The sequence below is a fragment of the Bactrocera tryoni genome, unplaced genomic scaffold (assembly GCF_016617805.1).
Source record: "Bactrocera tryoni isolate S06 unplaced genomic scaffold, CSIRO_BtryS06_freeze2 scaffold_11, whole genome shotgun sequence".
Lineage (NCBI taxonomy): Eukaryota > Metazoa > Arthropoda > Insecta > Diptera > Tephritidae > Bactrocera > Bactrocera tryoni.
Window position 1 is genome coordinate 1,483,610 of NW_024395824.1, and position 23,334 is coordinate 1,506,943.

Genomic DNA, 23,334 nt, shown 5'->3' on the forward strand with positions numbered 1-23,334 from the left:
AGAGCTCTCTCCAGAGTCGAAAATCAATATACCAGAAGAGGTAATTTTGCTAAATGAAAATTTAGTGGATTGGGTATTTCAGCCTCAGTCTGGTGTTATTAGTCAAAACCATTTGAAGGATCGGGCAATTTTGTGTCCAAAAAATTATCACTGTACGATAATAAATAGCGAAATAGTAAATATGTTGCCCGGTGAAGAAAGGGTATATTATAGCGTGGATACTGTCGTTTCTGAAGATCCTCAAGAGCATGCCGGATTCCCTACAGAATTTCTAAACTCCCTTAATTTCAGTGGAGTAGCGCCTCATGAGTTAAGGCTTAAGGTTGGCCACAGTTGTGATGTTAATCCGCAATCTTAATACATATGAAGGGTTGGTCAATGGGACTCGCTTGATAGTAAAAGCACTACATTGTACTTGTTTGGAGGTCGAAATTTTAACCGGTGAATCACAAGGGAAACAAATTTTATTGCCCCGTAAAAATTTACAGCCCAGCGAATCAACACTTCCTTTTATTTTAAAGCGTCGCGAATTTCCAATAATTGTAGCATTCGCAATAACAATAAACTAATCTCAAGGGCAGACTCTAGCAAGAGTTGGTGTTTTCCTCAAGGAGGATTGTTTTACGCATGGCCAGCTGTATGTCGCATTGAATCGAGTACGATCTTCTCAAGATATCAAAGTTAAGACTTACGACCAAAATAAAACCACTACGAATGTAGTTTTCCGTGAAGTACTTGAATAAATTGAGTTTTTATAAATTTTTTTTTTTTACTTTTTTCATTTTAAATAACGGAGTCCCCGATTGTCGGGGGTTATTACTAGTATATATTAAAATAAAACGATTTTCTTTTGAAAATATATTAAAGTTGTATATACTATATAACCAATATTTTTGGGACAACTTTTCCATAAATTTTTGGAAAATAACACAATGCAACCATTTTCCGGTTAAAAGTCGGATGTCAATAGAAACTCAACCCCGGACTCCCCTTGACGTTTCTACATGGGCATCTCTCAGATGTGGCTTTGTTTACATAGCATCAGCTGATTCTTTCTTTACTCCTCCTGTGGGCACACAGACAAAAAATACCATTTGTCAGTTGTTCTATTTTTTCTTTCTTTTACTATTCTTTCTGGAAAGTTACAGTTTCAATTCAAGTCATAGAATTTACCCCAACGAGGAATTTTTTGAAGCAAACACGCCCTCCCAGCTCCCACCACTGCAAACTACGCACATCGACCGATTTGAACGAATCGAACTGCCACCGTTTTGGAACCAGCAGGTTCAATTGTGGTTTGCTGCCGTCGAAGCACAGTTCCATCTTAGAAAAATCACAACGGACGTAACGAAATACTATGCAGTGTTAGCTCGCCTCGATCAAGAGACACTCATCGTTGTTGAGAACAATATTTCTAATCCGCTCGAGACAGATTATTATATCGCATTAAAGGAGGCACTGCTTAATCAGGAACGCCGTTTCAAGATTTTACTAACTACGTGATCCGAACTGCTTGCAGAGATTCATCGCCTGGGAGGAAATCATTTAGATGCAGCATTTGTGCGCACTATTTGGTTTGACAGTCTCCCTTTACAAATACAGCTAGCACTTACTGCCACCGGTGAAGAAGACAACGCTAATCTCGCGCGAACAACAGATCGCCTCATGGAAGTGCAGCGAGGATATGGAGATCACGGTTTAATGGCCATGACCCACAAATTTGTTGCTACCCTAACAGTACGTCAAGCGCATCACAGGACAATGCTACAACCACACCATGTTATTATCATCGGAGATTTCACGAACGTGCCAAAAAGTGCGCACGGCCCTGCACGTTTCAGTGAAACACGAACGGCTCCCAGTAGACACTGCGGATGCTGGTGGCAACTTAACACTTCGCCGACTATGCGTTTACGACCGCATATCGGGTACGAAATTCCTCGTCGACACTGTCGCTGATATTTCGGTGACTCCGCTTTCTCGTAAAGACAACAAAATACCAACACCTTTTCGACTGCAAGCTGCAAACGGTAGCACCCTCAACATAGGACTACGGCGTGCGATCCATTGGATATTTTGTATAGCTAACGTACCGTATCCAATCATCGGTGCAGGTTTCATCCATGAATTTGGATTAGTTGTGGACCTCAAAAGGGGTCGCCTGGTAGAGCCTAACTCAGACTCGCACAGTGTAGGCTCCTATGCCACCGCCCCCATTACAGCGGTCACAGCCCAACCGAGACCAACAAATTTGCCCTACGAACCGCACGGCCATCAAACACTCCGTTAAACATTTCATCTCTACCACCGAGCCACCGTGCATGCAACGTGTTCTACCGTTATGTCCTGAACGTCTCAAAGCGGCCAAGAAGGAGATTGAGCTCCTAATCGATTTTTGTCATGCCAGACCGTCAAATAGCCCTTGGTCTAGTCCCTTCCACAGGGCCTAAATGCAGACTGGCGACCATGTGGAGACTACCGTATACTCAACGAAAGAGCTATTCCCGACCGGTACCCAATCTCGCTTCTTCACGATTATGCCACAATCTTAGCAGGGAAGAACATATTTTCTACAATCGAACTCAGACGTGCGTTTCATCATATTCCGGTGACAGAGGAAGACATACCAAAAACAGCAACAAAACCCCGTTCGGGTTATTCGAGTTCATTAGCATGCCATTCGGGCTCCGCAATGCGGCGCAATCCTTTCAGCGTTTAATCAACGAAGCACTCACGGGCCTCGATATGCTTATATCGACGACCTGCTGATTGCATCATCCAGTGAACAACAACACATACAACACCTTCGGTTAGTGTTCCAGCGGCGTATAGCCCTGACAGACGGCAGCACTAATTTGCATTAGCAGGCTTAATTTGCATTTACTTGTGCATTTGATCCATGTTAATGCAAATTAGTAATGCCCAAAAATTTCGTGCATTTAGCTCAATTTATAAAATTTGGGTGTAGGCAACACTGGTTAAAAATGGCTAATTTTTATTATTGATGTCGCTTGAAGTCCGCCGCGTCCCTTGTGTTTCCAACATCAGAGGTAAACGGTTTTTATATTGCTAATTAAACTATGTAAGACTAGATACCGAGAGTTGGAGAGGGAAGCCAGACGCATTTGCAGACAGAAACAGAAAGAGGCCGAAATGCGTGAGTTTGAAGAGCTTGATAAGCTGGCCGACAGGGGTAATGCTCGAAAATTCTACGAAAAGATGCGGCGGCTAACTGAAGATTTCAAGACCGGAGAACACTCTTGTAGAATCTCCAAAGGTGATCTAGTCACCGATGCCCAGAGCATACTTAAATTATGGAGGGAACACTTCTCTAACATACTGAATGGCAGTGAACGCACAACGCCAGGAGAAGGCGAACCCGATTCCCCAATCGAAGACGATGGAGCAGACGTTCCATTGCCAGACCATGAAGAAGTTCGACTAGCAATTACCCCTCTGAAGAACAAACAATCAGCGGGGGCTGATGGATTACCGACCGAGCTATTCAAACACGGCGGCGAAGAACTAATAGGGAGTATGCATCAGCTTCTTTGTAAAATATGGTCGGACGAGAGCATGCCCAACGATTGGAATTTAAGTGTGCTCTGCCCAATCCACCAAAAGGGAGACCTCACAATCTGCGCCAACTACCGTGGGATTAGCCTCCTCAACATCGCATATAAGGTTCTATCGAGCGTATTGTGTGAAAGATTAAAGCCCACCGTCAACAAACTGATTGGACCTTATCGGTGTGGCTTCAGACCTGGAAAATCAACAACCGACCAGATATTCACCATGCGCCAAATCTTGGAAGAGACCTGTGAAAGGAGAATCGCCACACACCACCTCTTCGTCGATTTCAAAGCTGCTTTCGACAGCACGAAAAGGAGCTGCCTCTATGCCGCGATGTCTGATTTTTTGGCCCCGAAAAACAAATACGGCTGTGTAAACTGACGTTGAGTAACAAGAAAAGCTCCGTCAGAATCGGGAAGGACCTCTCCGAGCCGTTCGATACCAAACGAGGTTTCAGACAAGGCGATTCCCTATCGTGCGAATTTTTCAACCTGCTTTTGGAGAAAATAGCTCGAGCCGCAGAACTAAATAGAGAAGGTACCATCTGCTATAAGAGTGTACAGCTGCTGGCGTGTGCCGATGATATTGATATCATCGGCCTTAACACCCGCGCCGTTAGTTCTGCTTTCTGCAGGCTGGACAAGGAAGCAAAGCAAATGGGTCTGGCAGTGAACGAGGGCAAGACGAAATATCTCCTGTCATCAAACAAACAGTCGTCACACTCGTGACTTGGCACTCACGTCACTGTTGACAGTCATAACTTTGAAGTTGTAGATAGTTTCGCATATTTGGGAACCAGTGTAAACACCACCAACAATGTCAGCCTGGAAATCCAACGCAGGATAACTCTTGTCAACAGGTGCTACTTCGGGCTGAGTAGGCAATTGAAAAGTAAAGTCCTCTATCGACGAACAAAAGGCAAATTCTATAAGTCGCTCATAATTCCCGTCCTGCTATATGGTGCAGAGGCTTGGGCGATGACAGCAACCGATGAGTCGACGTTAAGAGTTTTCGAGAGAGATGTTCTGCGAAAGATTTATGGTCCTTTGCGCGTTGGCCACGGCGAATATCGCATTCGATGGAACGATGAGCTGTACGAGATATACGACGACATTGACATAGTTCAGCGAATTAAAAGACAGCGGCTACGCTGGCTAGAATATGTTGTCCGAATGGACGAAAACACTCCAGTTCTGAAAGTATTCGACGACGTACCCGCCGAGGGAAGCAGAGGAAGAGGAAAACCTCCACTCCGTTGAAAGGACCAAGTGGAGAAGGACCTGGCTTCGCTTGGAATATCCAATTAGCGCCACGTAGCGAAAAAAAGAAACGACTGGCGCGCTGTTGTTAACTCGGCTATAATCGCTTAAGCGGTGTCTACAAAACTATTGTCTATTAATGGCAATTTTAGTATTTTTGAAAAATCAATATGAATTTAACGAAAAAATTCGTTTATTATTAAATACGTTAAAAGATAATAAAGTGCAATTAAAAGAAATACTTGATTGTAACGCGAAAAAGTGTGCGAAAAAGTTAAGAATATTGGCAAAATGGATAGCAAACTGTACGTTGTGTAAGGTAATGTGGCAACCTAATTTAGATATACTACTTTTAGTAAAGTTTCTCGAGCCGTCTGGCAACATTTTTTATGTAAGAAAGTCAAACTGAACTAATTGAACGAATCGGATGAAATAAAGGAAAAAGAAAAAAAAGCCAAATATTGTGTTGAGCTTTTTTTTGATAAATTGAGATAAATAGGCAAAATACCGAGTGTGGAAACAAGACCCACATAATTGGTGACCCCGCAAAGAATAAGCGCACCTGTAAAAAGGAAACTTAAGTGAACGCCTTTCACAATAATCAACCAAGACACAAGCGCCGGTGTGACGACAAACAAGCGCCAATTCAAAGCTGCTACGCAATTGACTTTGTTGGCAGTTACAACTTGTATACATCAACTGCAATCAGCATATTCTTACATCGCGATGCCACTACTGAATTCACCAAACAAAAATTAAAGCTCACCGAAATCGGACGCAACCTGGTCAGCACAGCAAACCCGGGCAGAAGCGGGTACAAGAGAAGGGGGCCAACACAACGCGATAGAAGCAGTTGGTGTCATTAGACTACCCCAGTTTTTGCCATCGGACCCAGACCTGTACATAGTTTACGGAAATAGACGGCTTGTTGCATATAAATCGTATCACATCTGATGTCTCTAAATATTACACCGTAATTACAGCACTTGATGCAGGAACCCTACGCCAAGTTTCAGATGTTACAAGAAACCCACCGGACACGGGCAAGTATGACAAATTGAAAAAAAAAAAACTAATTGCTCGTTTCAGTGAGTCCAAGGAGAAGCAGCTGATGAAACTTCTAACAGGAATAAAACTGTTCAGTAAGAAACGCAGTCAGTTGTTGAGGGGAATACGTGATCTGGCCAGCAATAACGTCACTAATGAAGCTCTGTCAACATTGTGGTTGCAGCGAATGCCCAACAACGTTCGTTGCATTTTGTCGGCGTGCAAGTCTACAGACTTGGAAAATCTCGCCGGGGGAGCCGATCGAATTGTAGATAATTCACCCTCATACATAGTCTCATCTACAACCATTCCGCAAGACAACGAAGCCAATTGCTCAGCTCTAAACATATTGTGGCAAAACACCTTTGAAGCACGACTATTGGCGTTGGAGACCTCCCTCAACCAAATTATTCAAAAACTAAACGAAATATCAGTCAACGTGGCTACAAAAATGAACCAACGCCGTGGTTCAAGTGCCGAACGCGTTGGCGAACGAAGCAGAAGTCGACTACGTGAAAACGCAAAAGCATGTTACTACCATATTCGATTTGGTGCAGCATCGAGGAAACGCCAAGCTCCAAGCTAATTCAACAAACCTACGGACGGCACGCAGGGAAACTAATCGATTCAATTGATTGCAGCGTAGAACAAGACATCAGCATCAAAGAACGAAAAATGCACATTTTTGATAGCAAAAACAATCTTAACTTTTTAATTGACTCCGGTTCTGTCATCTCAATTGTACCACTGAACATCATTCATAAACACTTAACACTTACTCCTGATAGCCTTCAGCTTTTTGCAGCAAATGGCTCAACCATTGAAACGTTTGGTACCAGAAATCTGTCACTAAGTTTGGGCTTACGGAGGAGTTTCACATGGAACTTTATAATAGCGAGCGTAAATCACCTATCATAGGAGCAGACTTTCTGGTACACTTTGGCCTTCTGATAGACCTCAGAGCAAAGTGTCTGGTTGATTCACAAACAACCCTTACCACAAAAGGAAGAGTTCGGCAGGCTTACATGCACAGCATATCAACAATAAGCTCCTAATCTAAATTTCAAGACCTCATTAAGCAGCATGTTGAGTTGACAACGCCTAATATTTACACCTTACCAACATCAATGGACGTCAATCACCAAATTGTAACAGATTGCCGACCTATTGCAGAGTCACCATCAAGCAATCCTTGGGCAAGCCCAGTTCACTTAGTGAAAAAGAAAACTGGTGGATGGCGAGCCTGCAGTGACTATCGCTCCCTAAACGCCCACACGCAATCAGACAGCTATCCGATACCGCACCTCGATAGCATAGTCGACTGCTTACATGGTAAAGCAGTTTTTTCCAAAATAGATATAAAAAAGCCTATTGCAATATATGCATGTGCGAAAAAGACATAGCGAAAACAGCAGTGCGAACGCCAATTGGACTTTTTGAGTTTGTCGTTATGCCATTTGGGCTAAAAAATGCCACTCAAATGTTCCAAAGATACATAGACATCACATTCAGAAATATCGACTTTGTTTTCTGTTACATAGATGATACTCTCATATTTTCAGAAAATGAAAAAGAACGTCACAAGAATGTCCAGTTGGTGCTGCAGAAACTTAAAGAGGCAAAACTATGTGTCAACTTATCCAAGTGTGAGTTTTGCGTTAGCGAACTGAACTTCCTAGGGTACCACATCTCAGCGGAAGGTATACAGCCATTGAAAGAAAGAGTAGAAGCAATCTGTCAATATCCAAAACCGAATACAATTGTTGAACTCCGCCGGTTTCTAGGAATGGTAAATTTCTGCAGGAAAAATATTCCTAACGCCGCACAAATTCAAGCGCCTCTACATAACCTTTTCAAAGACTCGAAAAAAATGACAAACGAAAAATCGATTGTGATGCAGAGCTTGAAAAAGCTCATTGTTAAATTTTCCGGTACCAAATGCGCCGTTTGCATTAACAACAGATGCGTCGGAGACTGCAGCTGGAGCACACCTGGAACAACAAGTGAATGGGGAATGGAAGCCAATCGTATTCTTCTCAACCAAGCTCAAAAATGCGCAAAAGAATTACTTTGCGTATGACTGTGAGCTTTTAGCAATATACTTAGCCATTAAACATTTTCGTCCAACACTTGATGGTCGCAAATTCGTCATTCGCACCGATCATAAGCCTTTAACGTATGCATTCCGTCAAAAAGCAGACAAAGCGTCACCACGGCAGGTAAGGCATTTAAATTTTTTTGCACAATTTTCATCGGAAACCGTCTTTTTGTTTGGTAAAAATAATGAGGTAGCACGCGCACTCTCCAGAGTATGCCAAATTGAAATGCTCATAGTAGTCACAATGGATGAAATAGAAGAAGAACAGCAGAGAGAATCAGAGTTACAACAAATAGTCATAACCAATAACACTAGTTTAAATTTTCAGAAGCTAAATTTTCCATCTGGCAATATGTACAATATACTGCGATATATCAAATGCAATGGTTCGGCAGTACGTTCCAGTTAATTTTCGTAACAAAATATTTCAACACATTCACAATTTCTCACGCCCTGGTACAAAATCAACTTTAAAACAAATTAGAAGCAAATACATTTGGTTATCAATGAACAAGGACGTAATAGAAATGGTTCGTTTTGTATCAGTTGCCAACGATCAAAAATACAAAAGCACAATCATCTAGCGCCTAAGCCGTTCAAACAAACTGATCAACGTTTCGACCAGTGTCACCTTTTGATATTATCATTCTTCCAGAGCATGAGAGGGATACAGATATTGTTTAACCATGATAGACAGATTCACACGTTGGCCCGAACTGGTTCCGTTAAAAGATATTTCCAATTTGCCAACGACAAGCTTTTATTCAGCATGGATCTCACGTTTCGGTTCCCCGAAGATAATAACAACAGATCAGGGCTCCTAGTTTGAGTCCGCAATATTCCTTGCGTTGACAAAAATGGTTGGCGCACAGAAGATACGTACATCAGCTTACCAACTGGCGTCCAACGGCATGATTGAGAGATGGCATCGTACGCTATAAGCTTCACTCATGTGCAATCGACATACTCCATGGCAACTTCTCCTTCCAACAGTGATGTTAGGACTTCGCTGTTCCCATAAAGAACACATTGGAGCATCCCCAGCAGAAATGCTGTATGGCACCAATCTTCGTTTACCCATATAATCCACAGGAGTTCATATCCAAGTTTCGTGAGTACATACAGCAGCTAAAACCAAGTTCACCGGTACACCACAATTCAACAATATTTTTCATTAATAAAAATCTACACAACTGTAGTCATGTGTTCATCCGCTCGGATCATGTGAGAAAACCACTAGAGCCTCCTTACACGGGTCCTTTCGAAGTTGTGGAACGCATTTCAGACAGACTCTATGCAATTAAAATTAACAACGCAATACACAACATATCTGTGGAGAGATTAAAACCAGCGTTCTTTCCCAGAACATAGTATAACATTTGCAGGCAATTCTAAATCGAGATTAAAGCACTGGGAAGGGAGTGGCTGTGGCAACCTAATTTAAATACTCGTATACTATTTTTAGTTAAGTTTCTCGAGCCGTCTGGCTACATTTTTTATGTAAGAAAGTCGATCTGAACTAATTGAACGATTCGGATGAAATAAAGGAAAAAGAAAAAGAAGCCAAATATTGTGTTGAGCATTTTTCTGATAAATTGAGATAAATAGGCAAAATACAGAGTGTGGAAAGAAGCCCCACAGTAATAGACTTCAAGCGACATCTGTTAAACAATAGCAGAAACTGGCCATTTTTGGGCAGTGTTGCCTACTCAAATTTAGTTAATTCAGCTAACCGTCCGATTCTGTACGGTGATACAGTCTAAAGTCTCTAAATTTGAGATTTTAAGATAGAGAGACAATTTTTGATTTTCCAACAACAAAAGCTTTTATGTGAAAGCTAGAACGTGTTCGTATAACTGTGTGCATAGTTGGTCTTTCCCTTGCAGTTTCAAGTTAAGATCAGAAAGATATTTAGTTATATCAACCAGGAAAGTTTTTTCAGATCAGCCAACCACTCCTCATCAGTAAGGAAAGTAATTTCTTGGTCTTTGTTGCCAAGAAAAACCTTTAAATCATCCAGCAGGGGAATAGAATCGATTTGGTGTAGCTGCTCTGCTGAGCCAGCGAACGCGACTGAAGTATACAATGTCTTCGTGATCTGAACCGACATCAGCCAGAAAAGCCTGGAACTGTCTGTGGTTAAGCCCTCTTGCGCGTATAAAATTAACTGTCTGCACTACTTTATCCATCACGTGTTTCAGGCCTATACAACTGGGATGCCCAAAGACTATAAGAGATGGCGGGCCGGATGAAGGGCCTATGCGGGCCCGGGGGCCGTATGTTGGACAGGCCTGGTCTAAAGTCCCTAAATTTGAGATTTTAAGTTAGAGACAATTTTTGAGACTTGAGACGATTTTGCTTTTCTGTAAGTGACAGTCACAGAATCTATTACATTTCATTATTCAGAGATGTTTTTACACTTAAATGAAAATAAACATGTCGATAACAAATATTAAATTGTCTATAACATAGTCAAAAAACATAATTACCAATAAAAATAAAAATATATGTTGACTTTGCTCCATAATATTTACGAAATTTATGTAAAATTGATTTATTTTTAATTTTTTCATGTTTGAGTTGCTTACAAAATATAAAAAACGACATTTGATTAATATCTATGATGATCTCTATTCAGTATATCCAAAATGGCAGACAAGAGTTCTTTTTGGTTTTGTGACCTGCTAATTACCAGGTCTCAAATTTGAGGCAATATTTTGAGACTATCGGTAGAGACTGTTTAAGGAATAGTAACTAGTCACAAATTGAGATTTTACCTCAAAATGACTAGAGACTGGTTACAGAATCCCGCCATAAATGCACGAAATTTGTGTGCATTACTAACTTGCTTTAAGATGGGTCAAATGCGCAAGTAAATGTAAATTAAGCCCGCTAATGCATATTAGCACTGTCGTCTGTCAGGGCTATTAATGTAAATTAAGCCCGGTAATGCAAATTAGCACTGTCGTCTGTTAGGGCTATTAGACAATACGGTATGTACATTAACGCGGAAAAATGTATTTTGGGTGCTTCCGAAGTCGATTTCTTGGGATATCGAATTTCGAAACTCGGTTTCGCAACACTTCCAAGCCGAGTCCAGGCACTACGGGATTTCCCAAAACCTTTTAGAACTAAGAAAATTTATCGGCGCAATAAACTTCTACTGCTGACACATCATATACGCTGCTGCTGCCCAGGCACCTCTCAACGAGTTCTTAAAAGACTCAAAGAAAAACTATCGCGGAGCAGTACTTTGGACAGCAGAATCTGAGCAAGCTTTCATCTACATCAAGGAACAACTTGCGACCGCAGTTCTCCTAGCTCATCCAGCACCAGCCGCCGAACTTCGGATTACGTGCGACGCATCTAGTACTGCGCTGGGAGCAATGCTAGAGCAGAAACATAAAAACGTTTGGAGGCCAGTTGGATTCTTCTCGAAGAAGTTGTCACCCCCACAGATTAACTACAGCACATATGATAGAGAATTGACGGCTGTATACGAAGCCATCAATTACTTTAGACACTGGGTTAAAGGTAGTGAGTTTGCTGTCAGGACAGATCACAAGCCATTGACTTTCGCGTTCCATCAATAATCGCATAAATCCTCACCTCGACAGATCAGACAGCTAGGATTCATCAGGCAATTCACGACTAACATTGAATACGTCTTCGGTTCAGACAACAACGTCGCTGAAACCTTTTCACGCGTTGAAACTATGCATCTACCAGCAGTTATGGACTACGATGAGCTGTCTTGAGCTCAGGCCTCGGACGAAGAGCTGCAGCAACTTCTTGCACGTAACGAAACATCATTAAGGTTCCAAACGCTTACCTTTGATCCCGAAGGGAAGACGATTTGTTGTGACGTTTCAACAAATAACATCAGACCATTCGTGCCAACAGCGCTATGTCGAAAATTTTTTGAAACTTTACGCACATCCTAGCGGCAGAGTGACAGTGAAACTCATCGCTCAGAGATACGTGTGACCATAAATGAACTAAGATGTTACGCAATGGGCTCGAGAATGTGTTCCATGTCAACGTTCCAAAATAGGTCGCCATGTACACGCAGCACCCGCCACATTCCCTATCCCGGATGAGAGAGTCGATCATGTCCATTTAGACCTAGTTGGACCTTTGCCAGACTTTCACGGATTCAAGTACTGCATGACTATGGTCGACAGATTCACGTAGTGGCCAGAAGCGGCACCCGTTAAGGACATAACGGCAAGCACGGTTGCTAACACATTCTATTCCCATTGGATCGCCCGCTACGGATGCCCAAAGCTGCTCACTGCCAATCAAGGTACCCAGTTCGAAAGTGCGCTTTTTACAGCTCTAGCACGGTTAGTCGGCGGCCAGCATATTCGCACCACGGCATATCACCCAACGGTCTGGTAGAAAGGTGGCACCATTAGCAGGTCCACACAAAGTGATCAAAAGACTTGATGAACGTGTTTTTTCCATCGAGGTTAACGGCAAAGTAATAAATGTAAGCACCAGGCGCTTCAAAAAAACCAGCCATTTGGCCGAGCGACGAAGTGTTCGACAGTACGCCCCATAGCCGTATTCTCCACCGAGCCAATGAATTCGCCACAAACATCAACCAGCCTACCTATGCACCAAAGAACTTGAAGCATTTGCACCCGCGCTTGGGTCTGGTAGTGGAACTCAACCGCAAAAACGTCCAGCAATACTTTATTTGGGGGGGAATACTGTGGGCACACAGACGGCACGAAAATATACATGGGTTTAGGTCTGACATATTTTACAGCCATTGCAAATAATTTTCTGCGTGTCTTTGTTGTTGTGCCGTTGCACCAAGAGGAAAATTCTGCAATTTCTGCACCGTGCAAGGTTTTCCAAGAGCAAGAGGATCCCCATAATATGAGAATATCAAGTGACAGCTGTATTTGTATATGGAATGTAAACAAATATCAAGTGACAATTTAGGGCCGTCAAAATATGTCTTCCAAAGCCATCGATTAAACTAGAGCAGGCACCGATTATAATGAGTGGAATGTGAGTTTTCAAGTAGTTTTCAGCGAAAACTGTTTGACAGATTTTACATGGACGAAAACACAAGTTTTCTTGCGAAAACCAGTTTTTCCCACGAAAACATGTTTTCGTTGTCGGTCCAAACATAGTATAAGTAAAATCTGTCAAACGAAAACACATTCAACACCAGTTTTCGCTGAAAACTACTTGAAAACTTACATTCCACTCTTTATAATCGGTGGCTACTCTAGTTTAATCGATATCATTAGAAGAAATAGTTTACCGGTCCTAAATTGTCACTTGATATTGTCATATTTATATTGAAAGATGGAAAAGCAAATACATATATAAAAAATGAAATTCGTGGGGTGATGGGGGGGAAGCCCTACTCATTGACTTGTGGGCAAAAAAAAATTAGTGCTCTTCGTGGGCCAAGAAAAAAGAGCTACATAATGGAAGAAATGGCACTGGAGTTGCAGCAACAAGGTGTTCATTTCACAGCAGGGGAAATAAAATCAAAAACGCACAATCTTTCGCAAAGATATAGGTAATTAAATAAAATTAAAAAAAAATAGAGTTATTACATAAATATCATGTTTTACAGGAAAGAGAAGACAGCAGTCGGGTACACCGGCGGTTCTCCCTCACAGTGGCCATTTTATGAAAGAATCAGACCCATACTGTCACCGTACGTAAGCTATAACACCGAGGGCTTAGTGGAGGAAGGCTTTCAAAGTAACGAGACATCTCGACAGTTGTATACTAACTGTATTGCTGTGCGTATTACCTGCGGATACTGCATATTGCTCATGGACTACAATACATGGAATACTAATCAGTATACCATATATTGAAAGCAATGAACTGTCACCACAGCAGTTTCACAGCTCAATTTTCATTTCTATGAAAACTTTTGCATCAGTAGAAACCTATACACACTAGGGTGATTCAAAAATTTTTTTTTTTTTTTTTCAATTGGTACTCGCAAAAATAGGTTCCTAGACACCTCTAAGAAAGCCTCTCCAAATATGAGTTTTTTAATTGTAACAGGAAGGTCCTCCGCCTAACGGTTTTCTATTTTTTCTTATTATCAGATAGAAAAATTTATATCTCGCTTCCAACTACTTGAAAAAATATTTTGTTAATTAGGTTTTGTAGGAAATTTAATGCTCTAAAATATGGTCTTTTATGATTTTTTCGTAAACCCAACCGTTTAAAAGGTATTAACGGTTGAAATTTGACTATTTTTGGGAAAATTTTTCATTTCTTATGAATTTTATAACTCAATGAAAAAAAATTATTATGAATGATGAAACTTATAGGCTTTCTTAAGAGGTGTCTAGGAACCTATTTTTCAGAGTACCAAACGAAAAAAAAAAATTTTTTTTTTTGATCCACCTTAATATGCATTGATGTTTGACGATGAATATCTCGTAAACGCTTAACTTAAACGAAAAATCATAGTAGACCATTTTTATAGAGCAGTCAATTTCCTACAAAACTATGTGTTTTATCATTCATAATAATTTTTTTTCATTGAGTTATAAAATTAATAAGAAACAAAGAATTTTTCCAAAAATAGTCAAATTTCAACCGTTAATATCTTTTAAACGGTTGGGTTTACGAAAAAATTGTGAGAGACCATATTTTAGAGCATTCAATTTCCTACAAAACCTAATTGACAAGATATTTTTTCAAGTAGTTGGAAGCGAGATATAAATTTTTCTATCTGATAATAGGAAAAAATAGAAAACCGTTAGGCGGAGGACCTTCCCGTTACAATTAAAAACTCATATTTGGAGAGGCTTTCTTAGAGGTGTCTAGGAACCTATTTTTGCGAGTACCAATTGAAAAAAAAAAAAAAATTTTTTTTGAATCATCCTAATACACACCTTATTCCAACATGAACTAATCGGCGTCGTCCCAAGGTTAAAGACCTTATCTTATATCTAATAGGATTAAATGATGTTTTTTTTAACTCCGCTATCTTTTTTGCAAGGGCAAGGTGCTGGGGAGTTAGAGTTTCTAAAAGTTCTCTTGAAGAATTGTCGTTGCGCAAGGTATTTATCTGGCTTCTCAAAGCCAATGCTTTCGTAATTAATATGTTTTTATCCGAATTATAAAAAACACGATCTTTAGTAGTAATTATAAGCAAATATTAAGGATTCCAAAACTTACCATTCTTGTTGCTCACAAACAAATAAATTTGCCTGTTGTCAGTGAAAACTCATCGAAAACACACATTGTCGGACCGAACGACTTCGATTCCACAATCCAAAAATGTGTTTACAAGATGTTTTCAATGTCGGTCCGAACATAGTAGAAGCTGTAGATTATTACAATTATAAAGGGTGGTATTTCATCGTTTTAATGGCATTAGTTGATGCTAAGTAAAGTCTAGACACTCAATATACATATATGCTTACAATGTATTTTCAGATACCGTTATACTTACATAAACGTCGGGGGTCCCGGGCTGTGTAATGGCTCTCAAACTTATGAAACGTATTTTCCACATAAAAATAACTTTAATTATAACTTAATAGCTGATTTTATTTAAGGCGACGATAAGCATCTTTCAAAAAGAAACATATTCATTTATTTTTTTAGAAATACAAGCAACAGTTTATTTGTATATTTTGAGTCTTTCAGATATTCTTTCATCAGTTGAGTTTTTTTTATTGTCGTTTTCAACTAATTTTTCTGACATGTTCATCATTTTTTTGCTAGTATTAAATTCTGTTTGAGCTGTTTTTCAATTTTTCCAATTTTGTTTAATATTAGACTCTGAAAATGATATTGTCAATGAGGAAGTATCGGTTGGCGAAATCATCATCGCTGAGGGCGAAGGTGAGCAAGCCGGTGATGGCAATGGTGATGTAGCAACAAATGAAGAAGACGCAGCCGTTTTCACCGAAATTTGCAGTGCTTTGGAGGTAGTAGAACCTTTTTAAAAATGTACATACTTATGTATGAAAATATAAACAATATACTCAATTACAAAGCAAATGTCTCTTACTTTGGAAGCTTTCCTCCACTAAGCCCTCGGTGTTGTAGCTGACGTACGGCGAAAATACGGCTCTCATTCTTTCATAAAATGGCCACTGCGAGGGAGAACCGCCAGTTGACCCGACTGCTGTCTTCTCTTTCCTGTAGAACATGATATTTATGTAGTAACTCTATTTTTCTTTAATTTTATTTAATTACCTAAGTATATCTTTGCGAAAGATTGTGCATTTTTGATTTTATTTCACCCGCTGTGAAATGCACACCTTGTTGCTGCAACTCCAGTGCCATTTCTTCCATTATGTGGCTATTTTTTCTTGGCCCGCGAAGAGCACTAATTTTGTTTTACCACAATTCAATGAGTTAGGCTTCTCCCACATCACTCCTCGAATTTCGTTTATATATGTATATGTTTTTACTTTTTCATCTTTAAATATAAATATGACAATATCAAGTGACAATTTAGGACCGGTAAACTATTTCTTCCAATGATATCGATTAAACTAGAGCAGGCACCGATTATAAAGAGTTAAATGTATGTTTTCAAGTAGGTTTCAGTGAAAACTGGTTTTTAATGTGTTTTCGTTTGATAGATTTTACTTAGAAAACACAAGTTTTAGGGCGAAAACCAGTTTTTTCCACGAAAACATGTTTTCATTGTCGGTCTGGACATAGTATTCGTCAGATGAAGGGTGAACCTCAATGTGGCATCCGTCTCTAAACAATTATTAGACCATTTTCGCAAATTTAAGATTTTATAACTAATATATACCAAGTGCTCCTAAGCATTGTGAGAATCTAAGTAGCTCGAAACCAGTCAACAATTCTGTTATATTTTTTCTATTTGGTGGCAACATTTTGAAACAGGATGGTTGCAGAAGTCTCCAGATTTCGGCGCAAAATTCCAGTTAAATGTCACAAACCATAGATTTTTCTACACCGAACATGTTAGTGATACTACGATACTCTGCAGATGACCACAAAGCAAATATTGTTATTGCCACTTGTTAAGAAAAAATGTGAGAAATTTTTTGCAATTAACTAAATAATATTTAATACCGAATTCAAATGTTGAATAAATTAAATAAAAGGTTAAATAAAGTGTTAAATAAATGTTAATTAAAAAATTTAGTCTCAACTGCACCCTCTGAACGTTATCGACGGTATGATCGTTTTCCCACTGCCTACTTTGCTAACTAGACTAATTGCTCCCGGTTCCCCAATTGGACCAATCAGAATGCGCCACGTCAGTTCAAGCGTAAGCAAGTAGGACTTAAAATAATTGCTCCCGCTTTGCTTATTAGACCAATCACAACGCACCACGCTAGTTAATACGTAAGCAAGTAGGACTTACGAGGATTACGTGAGTCATGCTGCCAGATCGTTCGTAACACTCCCCCCCGGTATATCCTGCTGATCAGGGTGTACCGAATTAATCACATCTAGAACGTCTATTTTGGCGGCAGGTCTCTCAAAGATGCCACAGACAGTCTTCAGAGTGGCGCTTCTGACCTTTCCATCTTCACTCTTTCGTACTTGGATCACTCTGCCTTTAGGCCAGCAGTTCCGTGGATTATTAGGATCAACTATGTACGCTATATCACCGACTTCGATTGCTTTTACATCTGTAAACCATTTACTTCGCTTGGTTATGGTGGGCAAGTACTCCACTATCCAACGTCTCCAGAAGGCGCTTGCTAGTTGCTGCGATGTTTGCCAGTTACGACGCAATAAAATGTTCTCAGTAACTGGTTCCGCGATTGGCTTCACTCCACTGGAGCTACCTAACAAGAAGTGGTTAGGAGTGAGTGCTTCTTCCTCTTCGTGGTCGATCGGGATATAAGTTAATGGCCGAGAGTTCACCGTCATTTCCGCTTCCATTAAGACTGCACGAAGAAGTTCATCACTGGGACGGCTAGTTGTCAAAATTTGTTTAAGCACCTGCTTTACTGACCGAACTAACCGTTCCCACGCTCCGCCCATATGTGGCGAAGCTGGTGGTATAAAACGCCAGTTGGTTGCAGCAGAAGTAAATGTTCTTGTTATGTGATTTTTATCTATTAGTTGAAATGCTAACTTCAACTCCTTCTCAGCACCTTTAAGGTTTGTACCATTATCACTCCATATTTCTACCGGACTACCTCGGTGAGCCATAAAGTTACGTACAGCTAGAATGCAGGAGTCTGTCGAGAGTGAGTATGCGATTTCGAGATGCACTGCTCTGGTTGTTAGGCAGGTAAATAATACTCCGTATCTCTTCTCGGTACTTCTTTTTACCGTAACCAGGAGGGGACCAAAGTAGTCAACGCCTACGTAGGAGAACGGTCGACTAAATTCTGAGGTCCGGAATGCGGGCAGAGAGGCCATCATGGGTGGCCGAGGTTGAGTGGTTCTGTTTTTACAGTGCTGACAAATGCGTCGAATCTTATTAGCGACTGTTCGTAGTTTTATGATCCAATAGGATTGCCTTATCTCATTCACCACTGTTTCCAAGTTTCCATGATGATACTTTACATGGAAGTGGTTAATGATCAGGTACGTAAAATGATGATTTGAGGGCAGTAATATTTGATCTGGCCGCCCTGTTATCTTAACTCTACCATTTATTCTCAAAACGCCGTGATCATCCAGATAAGGTGATAGCTTCAGAATATTGCTGGATTTGTCAACTGGCTTTCCGGCTTCTAGAGATGCGATAGAGTCTCCGAAGTTGTCGTGTTGAGCCTTTCTCCAAAGATAACATTCCGCTTTACGAAAATCTTCAGTAGTTGGTCCATTACCAACAGGTTGATTATCTCGGATAGTGCTTAGCCAGAGCCGAACACAATACATTGTCATAGCTGTTGCACGAAGTAGACGGTTCCAAGTTGAAAATCTCAGCGGTTCTGGTACTACCTGATGTTGTTTTGAGGTTGGGTGATGAAATCCAGTAAACTGTGGACGAAGTTCTTCAGTTGCAATGCACTGCAATTCGTCAGACATAAGCCACTTATCAGGAGAGAGGTACAAGAATGATGGCCCTCTAAACCATCGACTGTCGTTAGAAAAATCTGGATCACCATTCCATTTGGTTGCTTCGTCGGACACGTTTTCCTCAGATGGAAGCCAATGTCATTCCTTGACGTCGGTCAGCTCTAAAATTTCACTAACCCGGAAGGCTACAAATTGTTTGTAGCGCCGGTGATCGGATCGTAGCCACTCTAATACCGTTCGGGAATCTGACCAGTAAACGCAATTATCAATGTGGATAGAGTGCGATTCGATAACATGATTGGCGAGGCGAGCCCCTAGAAGTGCTGCTTTCAGTTCTAAACGGGGAATGGATACTAGTTTCAATGGCGCTACCCTTGTTTTGCTTGCGATCGTTGTACAGCTAATCGTATCGCAATACGAGTATCGAAGGTAAAAAACTGCTGCGTAGCTAGTTTCACTTGCATCAACAAATGTGTGTAATTAGATTTGTGGAACTCCGCCAAACACAGTTCCCCTGCATCTTGGAATTCTCAGACTCCCTACTTTCGGAGTTAGTTTGAGCCATCTTATCTACTTGGCAAATTGATCATCAGGGATTTGAACATCCCAGTCGCATCCAGCTCTCCAAATCTCTTGTAGGAAGACCTTGGCATATATTACGTAAAAACTGATGAGTCCAAGAGGATCGTAAATAGTCATGACCAAACTCAGTACTTCGCGCTTAGTAGGCCGCCTTTGATGAAGAAATATGTCAGAATCTCTATACTTAGCGGACACGCGAAATGCGAAATGGTCACTGGACGTAATCCACCACATGCCTAAAACCTTTTCAGTAGGCAGTTCACAGTCAAGATCGAGAGATAGCTCATCGAGCGGATCCTTGTTTAGGGCGGATAATACCCGACTTGAATTGGACAAAAAATGTCCTAAATGAAAGCCTCCAAGTGCATGGACATGACGAACGTCTTGAGTTAATTTAATAGCTTCTTCTTCTGTGTCCACACTTACCAACATATCGTCGACGTAGTGATTTTCGGTAATGCACTTTGAAGCAAGAGGGAATTTCTCTTGAAAATCTTTTGCATTCTTATTTTTTACATATTGCGCGCAGCTTGGTGAACATGTGGCCCCAAACGTCATAACTGTCATTGCAAATGTAGTCGGCTCATTAGTGTTTGGTTCATGCCAAATAAAACGTATGAAGTTTTGGTCTTCTTCTCGTACACGAACTTGGTGAAACATTTCAGCTGTATCAGCTGTGACAGCAATTCTCTTTTGTCGAAACTTAAAGAGCACCGAGTGTAAAGGAGTTGTTGGGTCTGAACCTTTCAGCAGCATGCTGTTTAGAGAGATTCCATTTACCTTAGCAGCTGCGTCCCAGACTAGTCTAACCTTTCCTGGTTTATTGGGATTTCTAACTGACTGAAGAATTCGACAATCTTATATTCAGGTATAAAGTCGATTTTCTTGTATATACACATTTAGCAGTCGATATTGAGTTGCTTTAAGTCATTAATTTGACAAATTTAAGTTAACTAACCTTCTTCATCTTACCGAAGTTGACGTAAAGCCATAACGGCAGTGCATTTGGAAGAATTCGACCACCTTATATTCAGGTATAAAGTCGATTTTCTTGTATATACACATTTAGCAGTCGATATTGAGTTGCTTCAAATCATTAGCATCAAATATTTTAAGATAATTAACATTCTTAATCATGGCGAAGTTGGTATAAAGCCATAACGGCAGTGCAGTTGGAAGAATTCGACAATCATATATTCAACATATTTGGTTGACACACCTAAGTTGTCGAGGCAAATACGACGTTTTGGTGATTTCAAGCAGTTCAGCTTGAGCGAAGCAATCACAGATGTGATAAACGTGTTGTATAGGATCGGTACCGGCTTCATGCATTAACCCTTTCAAGGTCCAACCTAATTTAGACTTTTCTGCAATTGGCCCATTTTCTCCCCCATATATGGATTTTATTGGAGATCCAAGAGCCGCGTTATTTAAGCCTATCAGCAGCTGTGGTGTGGCGCTTTTAAAAGCTCATCGTCGATTAGAGTAAGAGATGAGCCATCATCTATGAAGGCGTACGTTGATACACTTTCCTGACCAGAATGTATGACTACCGGTAGTATTCGAAACAGTGTGCTTGCTCCGGTTACTGTATACGCATTACTATTGGCAGAATGCTTTCTGACTATCATTTTGACATTATTTGACGCTTTCATAGCTACAGTTTGATCGAAATCTGAGTTGTGTAAAAGTGAATGATGACTGCGTGTGCATCCGTGCATTGTGCTGCAAGGTTTGACCCAATTACATCTATTCATCGAATGCATTTTCAAATATCGGCGACATAATTTTAGTTTACGAACAACTTGCCACCTTTGACTTCGTGGAATTTCCTTGAAAGAAGCACAATTAAAAACTTCACTACAACTTCCATCGCAAACGATGATTAAGTGCTAAACGAACTAAAATGATGATTAAGTGGCCCTCGTTTGCGCTCACGTACTGGATCCTTTGGAACGAGAACGCAGTTGGCACCTTGAGCTAACTGAAAGAGCCAATCACTGAAGTTTTGTAGATTGCATGCTGTTAGGCTCCGCTTGTGCATTTCCCAATTCGCTGGTAGAATTGTATTGTGGTAATTTCGGAACCAATCGCTGTTCAAATTCGGGATTGTTCAAATGACCAGTCAGACCTGATACTGACATCATTGTACAAATATTTTGCACTTCTACGGCGAAATCGACTATAGATTCCAAATGACTCTCCGATGGTGGCGGTCACAAATTTGGCGTTGCAGAACACTGATGATCAGTTCTGGTCTACCAAATCTCATTTGAAGAGTGGCTATAACTTGACTGACGCATGAGGAGTGCAATAGCAGATTTTTAACAGCCTTTGGCGCTGGACCTTCCTATTGTCTGTCCTAGTCTTAGCAGATTTTCTTTGTCAGAGAATCCGCAAACCTCTGTAGTTTGATTGTAAGCTGCATAAAACAACGGTCACTCGCTGGGTTTACCATCATATTTGGGTAATTCTTTAGCAAGGCTGTTACGAGAAGCAACTTGGTCCCGAGTCAATCGGCGACAGGTTGAGGAACCAAAAGGCAACCTTTTAACGCAGCCAGCTGTCGAAAAAGTTGTATGAGCTGGTTGTGGCAAAGCAGTCTCTGGATTGAGTGTTCAATTCCGTCGCAACTGCTGTCCAAGTGACTGTATTCGGTCCAATAACGATTGCAGAACCGGTGTTTGAATATCAGTTTCACCTTGTTGACCCGTTAACATTCCGGTTGGAATACTGTTAGTTAGTGAAGACCCGCTATTTGTAATACCGTTTAGAACAGGAGCGGTTGCATTAAATGGCGCCACAAATTGTGATGGCAGCTGCAGCATTTGGGATGGCAGAAGCGCCTCATCCCTCAACCTGGTTGAGATCCTAGGCATTGAATATTGCCTTTCATCAAAGTCGTCATCAAAACCCATTGCATCTATGCGACCCAAAAAGCTGTGCTGTTCTTTTAATAAAGCCTCCCTCTGTCGTAGGATTTCGCTTTGCTCTTGTAGCAATTCGGCGCGACGACGAAGGCCGAGTGAACCAGAGCAATTTGAGGAGTGAACAGGACTTATGAGTTCACTTTCTTGTAGATGTGCTCTTTGGGGTGATACCGTTTACATCCGACTCCCACTTGGAGGAGCTGCATTAGATACGCCTGCGTTCTACCTCTCAGCTTGTGTCATAGGAATGCGCTGATTAGCAGCCCGATCAGTACCACTATTAACCTCCAGGTTGCTCACAATTGGAAAGCTTGTTGAGGTGCTGGGATTGGCGGCTGCCGCACAATTAGGACCAAGAACGAAATTGGCAGGTGCAGAAAACAATACTGTATTATTCGCGCGCGACATTATAATTTACGTTAAATGTAGTGCGCGATGAGGGTGGATTAAAGAAGTTAATAAAAAGTGCGAGAAATTTTTTGTAATTAACTGAAATATTATTTAATACCGAATTCTACGGTTAAATCAAATCTTGAATAAAGTATTAAATAAAATGTTAAATCAAAAGGTTAATTAAAAAATTTAGTCTCAACTGCACCCTCTGAACGTTATCGACGGTATGATCGTTTTTCTCATTGCCTAATTTGCTAAATAGACGAATTGCTCCCGGTTTCCCACTTGGACCAATCAGAATGCGCCACGTCAATTCATGCGTACGCAAGTAGGACTTAAAATAATTGCTCCCGCTTTGCTTATTAGACCAATCACAACGCGCCACGTTAGTTCACACATAAGCACGTAGGACTTACGAGGATTACGTGAACCATGCTGCCAGACTTCATACAGACCAATCAGTCTTCTACCCTGT

The 23,334-nt window shown here is 40.8% G+C and overlaps 1 protein-coding gene across 1 annotated transcript; it reads right to left on the reverse strand.

Annotated features, from left to right (window-relative positions):
• Positions 1-15,730: 15,730 nt before the first annotated feature.
• Positions 15,731-22,874, reverse strand: LOC120779532. Its single transcript, XM_040111878.1, has 4 exons — positions 22,693-22,874; positions 16,192-16,315; positions 15,995-16,130; positions 15,731-15,921 (listed from the first exon to the last, which is right to left on the reverse strand). The coding sequence occupies exons 1-4, from the start codon at positions 22,872-22,874 to the stop codon at positions 15,731-15,733; spliced, it is 633 nt and encodes a 210-aa protein (XP_039967812.1).
• Between the last annotated feature and the right edge of the window lie 460 nt (positions 22,875-23,334).